Below are 17143 nucleotides of genomic sequence, written 5' to 3' on the forward strand. Positions count from 1 at the left end.
CCGAGATAAGTCAACAGGGCTACTCACCTCTGCAAGGGAAAGGTTTCAGGCTACCAGCCGATACTCAAACTCAAACTTTAGCTGCTTTGCCTAAGGTTTCTCTATTGTACGATGTCTCATATACTGGCCTTAAAATTCCTAAGACTTTTAACTATCTTTACTATTGCATGAGTATACTTATTTTAAGACTATTTGCACACGACGTCAGAACAGGAACTGAATGAAGCTAATGTAGGAATGTTCTACTGTTGAATCATTTTATGAGGATTAGTAATGCATTTGATTCCAGTGTATATACTGAATGGCCACCTGCTTTCGTTCCATTGCTACTTTATCTATCGGTTTGTTTGATTCTGTTGATATTGACTTGTTTGCTGTTTTAAAAAAAGAAAGAAAAAAATGCTGCCATCACTTTTACTCTGAAGGCGGTAGATGGCTTTTCGGGAGACACACGTTACAGTTTGTCATTCTGTCACATTGTGTGAGTACGAAGCTGCGGCACAGTGTCGGTGTCACTCGCGGTACCAGTGCGGCCTGGGCATCACTTGTCTTTGCTGTTGCACAATCACTCTCTCAACACGGAGAATGTAAACACAACCGAGAAAAGGGATTGTCGTCTTTTTCGCAGGATGAATTATTTGCCGAGAACTTGCTTGTTTACATCGAGTCGCCGACATATTCCAAGCACAGATCCAGTCTTCAGAGAATGTTAGCTTGCACGCCTTCTTTGCACCTCCGACCCAAACCGAGCGTCCTGTAATTCGATTGTAGCACGTCATTGATTGTAGCATCCACACATAAATCTCACCTCTTCCCCCCCCCGATTTCAAATTTCGTGTACTGCAGTTTTACCGCTGCCTTTTTTTTTTTACCAAGGCGGATCCTCAGGTGTTAGTCCTACACGCCTCATCGCTCAAGTTCACGCACAGAACGGGTATCGTGCTCCCGGAGGACTCGTAGCACCCACGGCACAAGGTCATTCCGTTCCTGCACCATTTTTTAAGTCCACGAGCCGATGACGAGTTCGGACTCGAACCTGCGTGTGTTCACATACAGGGTCGATACTGTGTTCCCAGTCTGCTTTCACTGGTTTACTGCTTCCATGTCTCACAGGTATCGCTATCTCTAGTGTGCTGTATATTTTTGAAGATTTAAAAAAAAAAAAAAAAAAGGAAGAAAAGGAAAAAAAACTCAGCATGGTTTAGAAACAAAAAGAAGAAAAAAATCTATGCAAGTGTTGCATGAAAAATCTGATTGTTTCTTTTTACAGTTAAGTATTTTAGTAAATGCATTGATTCTGATTCTCCTCGTTGTCTCGTAGTGATGGTCTTGTCTTTGGGGCTACTCACTCCTCACACCACTAACAACACGACTACTGAAAATCTGAATGCATCCGTTTATTTATCCACACAACTTTTTTTTCCCCCATGATATTGGGTGGACACTCTGTTTCACGCACTTTTAGAAGTCACTCACTAAAACTTGCCCCAGATCAGGCCTGTGATTTAATTTAGTTTAATTTGTCATTAGACTTAAAACAGGAATGAGTGAATTATTAAAGCAAGTCTCAGTTCACCGATTAGTTCGTTTAGCAGAGTATGTTTTTTCAAAGCGGACCAATTTAGCAACTGGAAAAAAAGCAGTTGAGGTTTTTCAATTTTACGAAGCACAATTTTTACAAGGGTTATTATTTTGTCTCCTCTGTCTTATTCTGTATGCAATACGAAGCCGACCATTGAGAAACTTTAAACGCCTTAGACCATCTGGACTTCCTCTTTTGTGTGAGTAGAGAAAAACAACAACAAAAAAAGAAAAAAGAATTGCACTACATTTCTTTGGGGATGGTTGCTTTGTGATGCAATAACTGCACTAAGTATAACGATGTATCCACCAGACTAACACAGCGTGCTAGCGTGGCCCACACGCCTCTTCCCTCTATTTATCAGAAGAGACAGCAGACGTGTAAAAAGTGAGACATTTCCTGCCTGATGCTGTATAGAATGCTTTCTATTTGAAAATAGATTTACAACAATGAGTAAAAAATATGACTTCAACAAAATAAACATGACATTTTATGTACTTTTAACTGTTTGCGTCATTTCTTGTGTCTCAATAATCAACAATCGGATTGTCATAGTGTAAAGTTTTGTCCCAATGGTTTCCAGTTGACAGTGTTGTGCAAGTTCACTACTCTCATGAACTAGTTCAAAGTTCAGTTCATACAAGTAAACATGAATAGTTCACGTTCATAGTTCACCATTTAAATTCTGAACTAGTTCATATTTCAGTTCATTTCATAGTTTTAAGTTGGAAAGTGAGAATGAAAGACTTAACTTGTTAAAGAAAACCTTATCCATCACTACCCCTTGCCTTTACTGTCGGAATGTTTATCAGACAGTGTGTAAAAATCCCTCAGATAATAATAAGGTGCATCGGATCTCGGATGTAGTTGCTGAGTCTGCGTCTCTGCTTTCTCTTGCCATCTGTATATGAGACCGAGAGCTGTTGTGTTGCAGGTATGGCCTGCCCCTTTAAGGAAAGTTTGTAGTGTGTGACGTAGTGCACCAGGGTATTGTGGGAAAATACGCTAAAAGTGTGTTTATAAGGAGAAGTGACGGAGCACCTAGAGGTGATGCGAGTGTTGCTCCTGCGCACATCCTGCGCAGAAGCCCATTGCGCACATCTTGCGCAGAAGCCTACTGCGCACATTCTGATTTAGACAGCGTCTCTCCTGAGAAGAAAGTATTGAAATGTTCCGAGGGTCAGTGAACAGTTAGGGGTGGGGCACGTGAAAGTTCTAGGCCAATGGCTGTAGGGTATTGTGGGATGCCAGGCTCTCATTGGCTGATGAGTTGGCGTATCAAGGGTGAATGAGGAAGAGGAATGAAGAATACAGTGGTGGATGAGAGAAGTTTCCTGTCGTCTATACGCGAGGACGCTACAATATGAACGTGTTCACCGTTCAAATTCATTATTTGTCATTGTGTTGCGTTCAGTTCATCGTTCTCATAAAAGTGAACGTGTTCATTGAACGCGTTCTTTTGCGTTCGTTCATGCACAACACTGACTGTCGGAATCTTTATCAGACAGTGTGTAAAAATCCCTCTCTGCTTTCTCTTGCCATCTGTATATTAGACCGAGAGCTGTTGTGTTGCAGGTATGGCCTGCCCCTTTAAGGAAAGTTTGTAGTGTGTGACGTAGTGCACCTGGGTATTGTGGGAAAAGACTTTAAAAGTGTGTGTATAACGAGAAGTGACGGACCACCTAGATGTGATGCGAGTGTTGCTCCTGTTGTATACCCGAGAAATAAAGTGGCCGCATTCCAAGTAAAGAAACATCTCCTCCTCCTTCTTCACGGAGCGGTCCGGACGGCTGGGTACCGGCCAGACAGCGAGCCAAGATAACCAGTGACAGGGGTCCTGGACTTCATACTGGCCTAGAAACGTTCCTTTTTAACATTCTTACACGGGAAAGACAATCCAAAGTCCTCATGTGTAAAACTGAAAAAGATTATCAACAGAATATAGAAAAACTGACATTTAAAGGTAACTGTTGCCTTTTCTGTACGAATCCCAGAAGAAGTTTTATACTAAAAAGACTCGAGCTTTGGAAAACGTTCACTTGATTGATAACTACAGTGATCACGATCTAAATCTACAGGCACCAAGTTCTGAGTAATGAACAGTTTGATGACAGCAGGTAAAAGATGCACCGTCGACTTTTAAGTAACATATCACATAGTGAAATATGGCCAATTGTTTTTAAAATTCCAACTGAAAGGAACTGGCTGGATTTGGTCCTGCACCGGTTCAGTTATATCAGTCAGTATCAGTTATAATTTCCCAACACTAAACCTCATCTACTGTACTTTCTCCAGAATGTGTTTGTATCTTGATCAGGTTTGATTTAAAACAACTCATCACAAATAGATTTAAATCTTGATTATAAATGTGATGCAACATCCCATTTTTCCAAACCAGTCCCACTGAATTAGAATGAGTGAGACAAATATGGAAATCACAAACACTAAATCTCCAAAACTTTGGCAGAGAACTGGATCAGGCAGATGTTGATTCTTTTCAAATTAAATCTTTAGACAATGAGACACAGATTTCACACAAATGTTTATATTCAAAACAATTTACTACAGTTTAGCCAGCTGATGTGTTTGTGAAAATCTTCATCTTCTCTCTTGGTCTCTTAAAACAGGAAACTCAGGTTATGACAATTCGCGACGCTCAATTAAAAAATACACAACATAGTACTCACTACACATCTACTCTCACATCCTGGGTTGGTATTTGTCACATTTGATAGTAAGTGAAGGGCAGAATCTTTACAGTGCACAGTATCAGTGTCCTGCTAAGTAATCATGGGGTCACGTTCGTACACCGTCGAAATGCCCTTGTGCCATCCCCCAACCACTGCTGTGGATTTCTGAAAGCGTTTCTGTCCGGGACTTGAATAAAAGACGAAAAACTGAAACGGGAGGCAAGGTGAGAAACAACTTGAGATATTGGCAAAGTTAACTTGGAGAGCAAATCCCTTGATGTGTAAAGAAACAACATGATGAAACGGTCTGAAACGGTGCATCAGGCAAAGATGGTCTCCTCGCGTCGCTTCTTGGTCAGGATGGTTCCCGGTTTGTGCGCAGCTTCCGGGTGGTTGGCGAGCTCCGGTGGGCAGTTGGAGACCGGGCTCTCGAGGATGGCCTGCTTCAGGTCGTAGAACACCGCCGCGTCCTCTTTGGTGAGGAACGTCATGGCCATACCGCTCTTACCAGCACGACCCGTACGACCGATACGATGGATGTAGTCTGGAAGAGGAGGAGAATAGAGGAAGAGAATTTTATTACAGAGTAAAATACTAACACATGGATGGGCTCATTCAGATGTAGTTATTTATACGTATTGCACATTGTTTATCTATTCTTAACAACAAGACTCTTTTCATCAAATGAATATTAAATTAAAGAAAAATAGAAAGCGTAAAGAAAGACCGTGAGTCCTGAGGAAACCCTGCACTGAATGAGGACCCTTACCTTCGATGTTCTTCGCCATGTCGTAGTTCAGGACCATTGAGACGTCGTGGATATCAATACCTCGACCAGCAACGTCTGTGGCCACCAGAATGTCTTTGGCTCCGGCCTTGAGATTGGAGAGGGCAAACTCTCTCTGTTCCTGGCCTTTGCCACCGTGCAGCGTGCAGGCATTGTACTGTGAGGAGGAGGAGGAGGAGGACACCAGTCAGATTCAATTGTGTTGTATATTTTGACAGGGAGTTTATTAAAAGAGAGAACTATCAAACAGTGACACCATAGTTTGGTAAAGTTGTGGTCTAATCCAAAGTGACTCACCCCCATCTTCTCCAGAGACTTGGCGAGCACGTCGCAACCCTTCTTCTGGTTGACAAAGATGATGATGGGAGGCTCGAAACCATGCGACAACACCTCCAGTAGCTTTTTCCTGCATCACACAAAACAAAAGCCACAACACTCAGTATGTCACAGATATGAAACGGGTTGTTTGGTTTTTACAGTTTGCTGTCGTGTCCGACTTACCTCTTCTCTCCCTCTGACATGAGCAGGACCTTCTGTTCCACTCTCTCGTGAGGTTTGCCAGCAGACCCGATGTAAACCACAGCAGGACGTCTCAAGTAGTTCCTGGCCAGTCTCTCCACAGCCGAGGGCATAGTGGCTGTGAACATGACCGTCTAAAAGGTGCAATCAAATACAAAGTTAAAAAAACATCGACATCAAAGCACTGGGAACCTACAGAAGCATCCTGTTTATTAACAGATAAACATACTTGTCTGTATTTGTGTTTTCCTGATTCAAAGTTCATCAACATTTTCTCAGGGTCCTCAGCTTCTTCTGTGTCGGGTTTCTGATTGGTCACTGGGATGTACTCCAGAATCTTTTGGACATCGGGCTCGAAACCCATGTCAATCATACGATCGGCCTCATCCAGGACCACGTAGGTGCAGCGGCCCAGGACCAGGTAGCGGTTCTCCAGCACGTCGATCAGACGACCAGGAGTGGCGATCACAATCTGAATGGATGAGGAAAAAGAAAACAGAGAATAAGTGATTCAGACGTTACTGCGATGGTAAAGAAAATATCTTTGTGTTAAAGAATATAAAGAAGAACAGTTTATTCATTTCTTAGATTATTCACAAAAGTGACCCAGTATAACCAACGTTACTGATTTACAGGCTTAGGAAAGACTTGCAGCATTTTGTGCTCTGGATACTAACTTTACATCCTAACTTAAATGATAATGTTACTGTTTCCTTTATATTCTTGTGTATCTGCTGAATGTTTCACCTCACAGCCCATCCTGAGACGGAAGCCCTGGTCTTCTCTTGAGATTCCTCCGATAACAGCTACTGTACGGATACCGAGCGGTTTGCCGAACTTTAATGTCTCCTCTTCGATCTGCTGAGCCAGCTCACGAGTTGGGGCCATGATCACGGCGTAAGGTCCCTGGTCAGAGTCTTCAATCCTGCAGCAACAACCCAGTGGAGGAAGTTAGTGTGAGTGAAAAGACATAGAAGCTAAAAAGAGATTTGAGAATCTAATTAGTGATCTTATTTGTGTTTAACCGGTCATAGATGGTTTTACCTGTCGATTTTGGGCAGGGTGGTAATCCAGACAAGCAGAGGAATCAGGAAAGCAGCTGTTTTACCGCTGCCAGTCTCGGCCACACCAATGATGTCACGGTTCTGTAAGCCAATAGGAATGGCCTGCCTCTGAATAGGTGTTGGATCCTTGATTTGAAGAGGAGAAAAATGAATCATTAGCGATTAAGTTACTCGCCTAAAGATGTTCAGTGGAAGCTTCGGTTACAGCATAAAGCAGTTTTCAGTTAATGATTATTTTTCTTTCACCTCTATATTTTGATATCAAAGCATTTTATCTCTGCAGTGACCAACATCATGCAACAATATATAAAAGCTACATTGTTTAAAGATGGTCCAATTTTCACAGTTGACTTCCACCACTCTGTATTCCTCTTAGGAAAACTATGACTCAGGGATCTGACCTTGTAGCCACATTGGTCGATGACCTCCAGGATGTGATCAGGCAGCGAGTACTCCTTCCAGTTCCTGATGGGGTTCGGGATCTTTCCTCCCTTGGTGGTGATGCTGTAGTCCTCTCTGAAGATACGCCAGTCTCTGTCCGTCATCTCGTCCAGTTTCTTCTGGGACCAGTGTCTGTCGTCCCAGCGCTGCTTGGCCTCCTTTTTACGCATCTTCTTCAGTCTCACCCTGGGCGGAGTAGAAAGATTTGATAGTTAAGCGATGGAAGCGACGCAAACGTCCCATTTTTTTTTGTTTTATTGATATACACCCAGCATTAGTTTTTTGAGCTGATCACTTCAATGGGTTACTCACTCTTCCTGCTCCTTCTCTTCCAGCGTCCGCCTATTCTCCATCAGGTCACCATAGAAATGTGACTGATCTCTTTTCTGCTGCTTCAAGTCGATGCCAGCGATGAAGCCTCGTCCATACAGCTGCACTGAATGCTTTTCTTTGTAACTGGAGGACAGATTGTGTTGTTTACATATTTTAGCAAAACCTTAAATTCCAGAAATAAGGTTTCAACAAGAAGTTGACGGTGACTCACATTGGGTTGTAGTCGACTGATGTGTCTTCAGAGGCATCCCACTCAAACACAAACTTCCTGTCATTCAGGTGACGAGTCCTCCGACGTTTCTTGACGCCACCCAGGTAACGCTCCTGCAAAAGGTTAGACGTTTACATAGATCAGTCAATCATCCGTCGCTGCCTATTCAGTGCAAATGTGCAGCTCCACATTCAATTTCAAGTTTTCTAATATAATTTGCCAACAATATTTTTCTGTGATAATAAATACAAATGGTTTTGGGGATATCCATCCGCCTAAAAAAAATAGAGAGGTTTAAGATGACAAACCTTGATGGCCTGAAGTTCTTTGCCTTTATCCTTCTCCTCTCTGAGTTTTTGTCTTCCATCATCTTCTTGATTCCCGTTGTTCTCTCGCTCCATTCGCTCTCTGCGCTCTCGTCTCTCCCTTTCCTGGGGGTCCTCTGTAACAGACAGAAAGTCTCATTTATTATCCACATACAAACAACCTGCTGACTGTCTACAACTGAACAGACCAGATGCTGATACAAACCCATCATTTTTCTCCCGATGTCTTGAAACGTCCTCCTCTTCTTCCTCTCATCTTCCGTCAACTTCCTCCTCTCCTCTGTCTGTGCCATCCTCCGTTTAAGAGCCTCAGCTTCTCGCTCTGCTTTGGACAGAAACTTGGGCTGAAAAGGAAGAATTAAAAAAATAAGCAAGGAACAACAGTGGAGCAACAAAAAAGGGAAAATAGAATGTATTCCTCGTGGAACTTCTCACCTTTGCCTCTGCTTCCTCTTCTGCCTTCTTTTTGGCCAGAAGCTCTTCCAACGACAGAGGCTGGGCCTGCACAGAAGCAACACATGTTAAAAACTCAAAATAACAATCTTTCAACACTATCGAAAGATTCATTCAAAACGAATTCATACCTTCCCTTTCTTGTTTTTTCCATCTTCCTCCTCTTCTGTTTTTATATCCTTGTCTCTCTTTAGCTTGGCCTCCTTCGACTTGGGTGAGAGACTCCTTTGGAAGTAGAATGACAGATGAATTTCACAGGTGTAATCAAAAGTTTTTTACAACTTTCTGTCCAAGTTGGAAATGTCAATGACCATAAAGGTGACACACCTGTAGGCAACGTCACACAGGGAAGCTGCTGGATTAAAGCATCCATTTCACAGAGTTCTGTATTTCAGATTTCACTTACCTGGACTTCTTGCTACGATCTTTATCACGTCGATGGACATCTCTTTCCTTACGCCCCCTCTCTCTTTCCTTTTCTCTGCCTCTTCCTCTGTCCTTGTCTGGCATGCGACGGTCTCTGTAACAATGAAACACGTCAGACACGATGTAACATTATTTAATTCAATAACCAACAGACTGAAGCTTGCTGCGAGAAGAGATAAGGTAGAAGTCGGCGAGGATTGTGGAGACTAAATATGAGCTTGTGACTGCGTTTGTTACCTTTCTGGAGATTTGGAGCGATTTCTTTCCCGAGACGTTCGCCGTTTCCGTTCTCTGTCTCGTGAGGTGCTGCGTTTCCTGCCCTTGTCTTTGGTCGCTGAGGTTTCCGCATCTTTCTTGTCCGCGGAGTCTGCCGCCATCTGGAAAGACAGATTCAAAATTATTCACTATATTCTCTGTACACATATAATAAATCACCAGACCTTATTCATGTCACATATAACAGCTGATGGTAGTTTCTGAAAACTGGTTGGTGACCATCACTTGCGGTGCTTTGTTGCTGCAGTGCACTAGTCATATTTACTATAGTATTTACAACTTCATTGATAAGAACAGTTATTATCATAATGCAGAAATGTATCAATCTTTAGGGTATTTAAACAAAAGACAATGTCTGATAGTTATTGTTATTACCACATTCTGCATTAACAGAGTTTAAAATAATACAAATTTGACCCAATTAATGAAATAAGGTTGCTTTGGATAAATGGCAGCCACTTCTCAAAAATCCGCATATATGTATTCAGATTTGAAAGTGAAGTGAGATTTTAGCACGTGCAAAAGAAAAGGGTGAATGTATACAAACATCAAGTAAATGTGTGCACAAAAACAATGAAATACTACTGATGATAACTTTGTGACTTAATCCATGTAGTTTTTAACATTGTTAACATTCGGTTTTGAGATGAATGTTGTTCAATGCAATTTAGACAGCTCAATATACCATGTTAAGACAGTTATACAGTGAATGGATGCTCTGTTATCGAACACACTCCTTAAACGTCACTCCTTTAAGTTCAAAGTTGATCAACTTCTTATGTAGATATCACAAAGTTAATTAAATGAGCTCTTTAACGAGCAGGAGAACAGAATAAAGAAACTCAGCCTGTGAAGAATGAATGCAGGGAATATCGTGAAACAAGCTAGCTCCCGACGTTAGCTAACAACTTAGCACGAAAGCTAATGATCTTCAATAAACAGCGACGTTTAAAACCTTCAGCAGAGTCAAATATTTACATTTAATAAAAACCAGGAGGTTAATGTGTCGTTTACAACATTAAAACTCACCTTTTCTCGCTTGTCAACAAACTATTTGCGATTTATAAACGCTTCAAGAAGACGCCATGTTGCCCGACACGAGCAGAAGCAAGCAATGGCTTGTGGGAGATGAAGTGTTTGGAGTTTGCAGGCCGACTGGAGACAAAGCGGGAGGAAGCCGGCGGTAAAACTACATTTCCCTGCGATGCGGGCGAATCTTGTCAGGACCTTGCTTGTTTGGCACACGGACACCTAAACGCCTGAATAAAAATATTTTAGCTTTTCTCCCTCGAGCGCAAGGTGGCAGCGTCGTCCCGAGCAAGCAAGAAGCGACGCCATGAACAAGTTTTCCCTGTTTAGCCTCGTGAAACCAGGTAAAAAGATAAGACGTCACTCTACGTACTTTTGTCAAATCCTGATTGTCCCAGAGAGCATGTTTAAAAAAAAAGAGGTTAAACCATTTAAAATCAGACCAGTTTGATTTAAAATCACTATATAAAGACTGTATATATAAGCAGTAACAAAGGCTTTACAAATCTGAAACTGGTTTCAGCCTCTGTGGGGTCACATTACCCAGAATAAATTATATAAATGGTGTGTTAATGCCAATCCTGGCCATTTAATGCAGTTTATATATTTTTCCAGCCAAAGCCAAAGAAGAATGAAGTCATGTGGTCAACAAAAATGGAAAAAGCTCCAGATCCAGGAACCAGCTGCAACTAAAGTCAATGCAACCTCCACTGGTGAGACTCCATTCTTTTATTTTTTTCAATATTTATTTTTTCCACCTTCATCGTGAATATAGTGGGGCGACAATTTTCAAGGTTATCCGTTGTGACTTCTGATATGGGAGGTATTTCCATTCCTGCTCACTGCTGCTGCAACCGAGCTGATGTTCAGTATCATGAAAGCTTCAAGGTGTATTGCAATGTGTTATTTTAAATACAGTCGTAAGAAAGAGTAGATAAGACTAAACCGTGTAGAGTTATCAGCACAGGGAAAGAGTTTCGTAAGACAGTTTATACTGATGGGACTGAAAGACGCCTCCTGAATCTATATAATTCAGTGGGACAGTCTCTTATCAGTCTGTTGTTGACCACAGATTATAAAGTGCAGCCATGATGAAACAGGTCTGTCTGCTTAGTAGCTACCACTTAAGAACACAAAGCCTCTGCAGCATATCAACATTCAAGAAGTGCAGACACCGAACCTTGTTTTCCCTGTAATCTAAACCATCCTCTGTGTCTGTGTGAGCGTACATGCTCCTGCAAACAGATGAAAGACGTTTCAGAGGCTGCCGTGCTCGACTAGGGCCCAGACGGGCTGGATGCTTGTTCATATTCTGGACCTGCCTTTTCATCCACGGAGAGATCAAGAGAGATTTATGGAGCCCTTGTGAAGGTGAAGCGCTCTCAGTAGGAACAGATCAAAGTTGATGGGATACAAAAATAAATGCACACACAACGGGGGAAAGATAGTGAGGAAGAAAACAATGAGCTGGTGAGATAAAAGCCAGCGCTTGTATTTAATGTATTGAACTGGGGGTAGGATTTGACAAGCACTGGCCTGACTAACACTATGTGAATTCATGAAATCCTTGCAATGGAATGAACAGCAAAAACCCAGTTTATTTCAATTTGGCAGTGTTCACACATCACGCCATTCGACTAGCTTTTAATTCATCTTTAGGTGCATTCAAAAAAATAGTATTAAAAGCTGGAAGAATATGTCTTATGAGGAAAGAAACAAAAAATGCAGTAAATTAGTGTATTTTTCTAAATATCCTACATGGATTTCATAGACATTGAGTAGTATAAGTACAACAACATTTATTAAATTGTTCTTTTGCTCCAAGTACATGGGCCAGATATGACCCTCCAACAGAAGAGCGGCCCCTGGCCTCATGTAGTTCCTATGGAGCAGCACCTCTTTTGACATTTTTCATATAGTGTGAAAATAAAGGAACATTGGTTCAGCATGTCAGTCCCACGTCTGTAGGTGTAAAGCAAGAAGCCTTCTATAAGAAAGATGTGAGACGATCACACCATTCATGAACAGGAAAAACAGCCTTTATTTAAATTTGGGAGTTTTCCCACATTACTCCATTTAACTAGTTATTCGTGTTTTGGTGAGTTCAGTGAGCGTGAGGAGGAATAAAATGGTATTTAAAGCTTGAAGACTACGTTTTATGAGGAAGGAAGCAACTGAGGAATAAACTAAAAACTAGAAAGGCACTCTTGAACACATACATCCACCAAGCACCAACTTGAATTCAATCAAACTGAACTGAATTTCACACACTCACAGATGTGAGTCATCTAAATGGGCCTGATGCTTTCTCCTCAAGATCCATGAAGATGACCCAATGTTATAGAGAGTGAAAAGAAAAAATCCTGGATCTGCCCTCTGATCCAAATCCACATTAAACTTCATTGAGCTGTACTACATCCTTCCATTATAAATTTCATGATAATCCGTCTTGTAGTTTTTGTGTAATCTTGCTTAGGGACCGTGGTGAGAAAGCTACCTGCTTGGGGGAGGTGATTCCATTTCTTTTATAGCACATGAGGCTCCACCTTTCTACATGTTTTATTTGTGTCACAGTAAATGTGAATGTTTCCTCACGTCCGGGAGCTTAACTGCTTTCAGCTAACGTTGTGTAATGTTGACTATTACCTCATTCTGATCTCTAACAGCTGACTATTGATTACAGTTAGGAGGAGATCAATTTCACAGCGTTGACAAATAGTGTTTTTACGGGTCAACTCTTTCACTCTCGACACTTTTGATAACATGATATAATCTGGAATAGACTCCACTGATCAGGAAATATTTTGTAAGTGATACGTTAGAAACAGGCTTAAGATGGAACCACATGATTGGGTGGCACAGATAGGATTGTTTTTAGCTGTTTTCCAGGTGTGCACACCACATCTCCCTCTCCCACCAACTCAAAACTACAGTCAACCCCCATCCCGAGCACCTAATGCCTCCCTGTCTCGACTCCCATCCCTGCACATTTCCCCACGTCAGGCGTGGATGTCTAATTAAACCGCCTGAAGAGCGCTCACTCTTGACATGCCCTCAGGGGGTGCCGAATGGGCGACGTGGGCAGGAAGTGGGGGTTAGGTGTGGTGATGGTGAACAATGTGCATAAACAGGGGGTTTCTGGGGAGTGCCATCATTTGGGGGGAATGAGGGGAGGCAGAGCAGGGGAGTCGAGGGACACGCGGGGTCTCATCTTTCCTGCAGCCCCGCGCTGAGCACCGGGGTCTGTGAACCTCACCTCGCTGCACTTCATAGGAAGGAGAAAATATGCAGAGCAGACACGATAAACTGCTTAGTATACACAGCACACGCTGACACACATTCATACACCAGTTCACATGTACATCATTACGCTTGGATGCCATTAGCTGCGAATACAGTGCTCACAGACACACAAAGAGACAATGGAAACACACTGGCAAAGAATAACATGATTTACAGCAGCAGATGTACTTAGAAAATTCTTTATGTTTAATGAATACTTCATTTCTAGCATATTATGCACAATATGCTAATACAGCTTATTATAGTAAATATTAATGTGAGTTAGTCCTCAGGGTTCAGGGCTATAGAAAGGCTGTGCTCGGCTGTCTGTTGATGTTTGTGTGCCTCATTGAGTCGCCCAAAGCACACAGACGTTCACAGGCTGCGAGCTGCCCTGCCGCCTCAGCCTGTCACATCACAGCAGCTCTGGGCTGAACCGTCAGACACGGAGGGACGGACTGATGGAACGAGGCGTCACTTCCATAAGTCCAGTACCATTCTTTTTATTTTTTGTTATATTCTGTTCCTTTGTCCCGGAGAGGGCAGACGGAGCGATCAATCATCATATGAATATACATTGACAGCTTGTATTTGAAAAGATGAATAGGCTGTTAAAAGGAATAGTTTGACATTTTGGCGGAATATGCGAATTTGTTTTCCTGCTGAGAAATAGATGAGAAGATCGATACCACTCTGATAACTGTCCTGGCAAATATACGGCCAAACAACCAAGATATATGATGCTCATCAGTGAGCAGGTTTTTTGGGTTTAGTTTTACAATTTTGACAGAGCCAGGCTTGCTGTTTCCCAGTCATAACGCTAAACTAAGCTAACAGGCATACTGGTTGAAAGAGTTATTAACCACACAGAAATGAGTGGAATGTAAAGCTTCTCATTTCCAACATTTTTTAACAGTACTTGGATTATTTGGACAAACAATATTTTAGAATTACTACCCTGTGGTTGTATGCCTCCATCCAACCAGTGCAATTTGAGTCTACACACCTTTTGTATCCAGACTTGTATGAGGTCACTGTGACCTTTGACCATTGAAATGTAATCAGTTCATCTTTAAGTGAAAACTGACCAAAATTGAAAGAAATCCCTGAAGGCAGACCTACTTGAGATATCACGTTAAAAAGGCCGACAACATGTTTTGTGCGACCACTGTTACCTTGACATTTGACCTTCCAACTCCAAAATCTAATCAGTACGTCTTTGAGTCCAACTTAACCTTTGTAACAACCTTGAAAGGTTACTCATCATGTTTTTAAGATAACATGTTCAGAAGAAAAAAGAGGTTTGTCGCGTCCCAGTGATCTTGGCCTTTGACCTTTGACCACTACAATCGAATCAGTTCTTCTTTGAGTCCAAGTGAACGTTTCTGCTCAATTTGAAAGGATTCTCTCAAGGTGTTCCTGAGATCTTGTAATCACAAGGCCAAAAACGTACCAAAATTGGAATCAGTTCATCCGTGACGCCAACTACACATTTGTACCAATGTTCCCCATAAGGCGTTCTTTAGATATCATGTTCCCAAAAAGGGCCTGGCCATGGCTGTCACTGTCACTGAGGTATATAAATATGTATAGAGAAAGAGTCTTATGTTGGAAATACATGGGCCAGCACTTCCTCTTTACAAATTGGGGTAAAAAAACAAAGATACGTTGGTTCTGCTTGGCGTTCAAACGTCTGTCTCCTCCTCCTTATGGTCCGACTTTGGGAGGATCACAGGATTCAGGGCCATTGCACCTCCTCAAACTCCACTGGGCTCTCGATGGTGCTCATCGTGACGTCCAGTGTCTGCAGCAGTAATGACATCGTACAGCCTGTCATAGCGGCCATCTCCTCTGGAGTGAAGCGTGGAGAGTCAGACGACCATATGGGACATTCTTTCCCCTACACATCACCCAGCTGAGCCTTTGACATACAACCCCATTTTCCATCAAGGGACAGGAGTTATGACTCTGTCAGAGCAGCTGTGGCAAAGCTTGCTATTATAGAGTGTGTGTGTATGTGTGTGTTTGTGTGTGTGCATGCGTGTGTGTGTGTTGTGTGTGTGTCTGTTCAGGCATTTGGGGGAATATAACCTATACGTCAGCCTGCAGATAGCTCATCAGTAACCAGGCAGCGTACTGAAGCTCATCCTCTCATGAGCCAGTTTTCCTCCTGCTCCGCTCCTGCGGCGGTGGAGGGGTCTGATAGGTTGGCTGAACGAATGTGTGTGAGAGACTGCCTCATATATACATGTTTTCATGTGTGTCTGGGCTGCCATGTCTGATAGATGATTCCCTTATGTGGTAGTGAGCCCTGCTGCTCTGTGACCATTTCATTCTGAATCCCCATTACAGGTTTCAGATGCCACAACTTCCTCATCCGAAATCATCCTTCCCCCAAATCCTGAGCCTGATCCTCTGCAGTCGCAGCCTCTCTGCTGCAGGCACCATCCATCCAGGGAGGAAGGGACAAACGTCTAGATTGCACAGATCACTTGATTCTGACCTGTGCATCAGTCTATATACAACATGTCAGTAACACACATATCAATGTTGGCTTGTATGTATGACCACAATTAGATTTTGTCCATTTACGGATCGATAAACTGATCTTCTAATGGCACTCAGTAAAAAAATGGCAGGGACAGAAAACTACCCAAAAGATTTTTGATATTATTACATTATTATATTATATTATTATTTTAATTATTAATCAATCAACATCAGTCCTGAATAAACTACCTTTTATACATTACGTTCCAGACTTTTAACCCTTTCAATCAACAAATAAAAAAATGCATACAGATATCTTTCTGTGAATCGTTTCTCCTTTCTCATATTCTCCCACAAATACCAAAACCATTGACCCTATTGTGGGGCTTCTTAACACCACTACAGCTGAAAACACTGGTGAATTAATGTAGGTTTAATTTTTTCCATCTGTAATGACATTTATTATATAAATAACGTAGCTGCGATTATTAAGCTAGAGAGTATCACTGGTTTAGCATAAAGACTGGAAAGGGGAAATCACTTGCATGACTGTCCCGGCCAAGACAATTTTTTCCTTACACTAAGCTAGGTTGACCAGCTGTGGACATTAAATATGTTTCCATCCTCTCATTTAACTGCCTAAAATATGTATTTCAAAACAAGCACCAAAAAGGTGGGGTCTTTTTTAGAAGACTATGTCTGAGCCTCAGCTCCATATCCCAGACCCACAGTGTAATCGTGCCTCGGAGCAAACTACCGTGAATGACAGGCTCAATGTGCCTTCATCAGAGGTTTATCTGATCTGCAGAGACATGCAATGTACATGGGCCAATTCTTGATAAATGTGTGCAATGTATGAGAGAGAGACGGGGAGACAGAGAAACTGGAGAAAGATAAGAAACAGGAGACTAGACACACAGGCTGGCAGCCCAGTTTATCCTAAAGACGATCAAACCGCCATTCCATTTCTGGCTGCGGAAAATCAATGTTGGAGTCGACAAGAGACTTAATTTATCTGAGGCCGGTGATCCAGAGCTTATTCTGACAATTTCCTCCTGTTGCACAAAAGTAATGGATAAAGAGGTCATGGGCCGCTGCTGTATCCTGTTTGTGATAGTTCAGGAATGGCAAACATTCAGCCACTCTGTCATATCATCACCGAGCCGAGTGTGACAGCAGGACGTAGCCAGGGAGTTCCAGATAAGAGTCGATATCAGTCACGTTAAAGACTAAG

General features: G+C 42.2%; 1 protein-coding gene and 1 long non-coding RNA gene across 2 annotated transcripts; one reads left to right on the top strand and one right to left on the bottom strand.

The window, feature by feature from the left end:
• Positions 1-4107: 4107 nt before the first annotated feature.
• Positions 4108-10273, bottom strand: ddx23 (DEAD (Asp-Glu-Ala-Asp) box polypeptide 23). The gene is made up of 17 exons (XM_053424407.1): positions 10138-10273; positions 9070-9209; positions 8813-8926; positions 8538-8631; positions 8389-8454; positions 8159-8297; positions 7936-8069; positions 7628-7740; positions 7396-7539; positions 7044-7269; positions 6623-6768; positions 6326-6503; positions 5808-6050; positions 5561-5712; positions 5357-5465; positions 5042-5216; positions 4108-4816 (listed from the first exon to the last, which is right to left on the bottom strand). The coding sequence occupies exons 2-17, from the start codon at positions 9207-9209 to the stop codon at positions 4593-4595; spliced, it is 2397 nt and encodes a 798-aa protein (XP_053280382.1). The 5' UTR covers positions 10138-10273; the 3' UTR covers positions 4108-4592.
• Positions 10274-10400: 127 nt separating this feature from the next.
• On the top strand, positions 10401-16066 carry LOC128442141 (uncharacterized). The gene is made up of 3 exons (XR_008338803.1): positions 10401-10481; positions 10753-10850; positions 15772-16066. It is a non-coding gene; the product is annotated as an uncharacterized LOC128442141 (long non-coding RNA).
• The last annotated feature ends 1077 nt before the right edge of the window (positions 16067-17143 follow it).

Source organism: Pleuronectes platessa, chromosome 6 (assembly GCF_947347685.1).
Source record: "Pleuronectes platessa chromosome 6, fPlePla1.1, whole genome shotgun sequence".
NCBI classification, from domain to species: Eukaryota; Metazoa; Chordata; class Actinopteri; order Pleuronectiformes; family Pleuronectidae; genus Pleuronectes; species Pleuronectes platessa.

What these genes read in the sequence shown, in the direction of transcription:
- ddx23 (XM_053424407.1), bottom strand. Translation starts at nt 9,209, where the DNA reads ATGGCGGCAGACTCCGCGGACAAGAAAGATGCGGAAACCTCAGCGACC. An exon ending in TCGACCAATGTGGCTACAAG is followed by an intron (nt 6,769 to 7,043) that starts GTCAGATCCCTG and finishes CTTCAAATCAAG; the next exon opens with GATCCAACACCTATTCAGAG. An exon ending in ACCCTGCCCAAAATCGACAG is followed by an intron (nt 6,504 to 6,622) that starts GTAAAACCATCT and finishes TTGTTGCTGCAG; the next exon opens with GATTGAAGACTCTGACCAGG.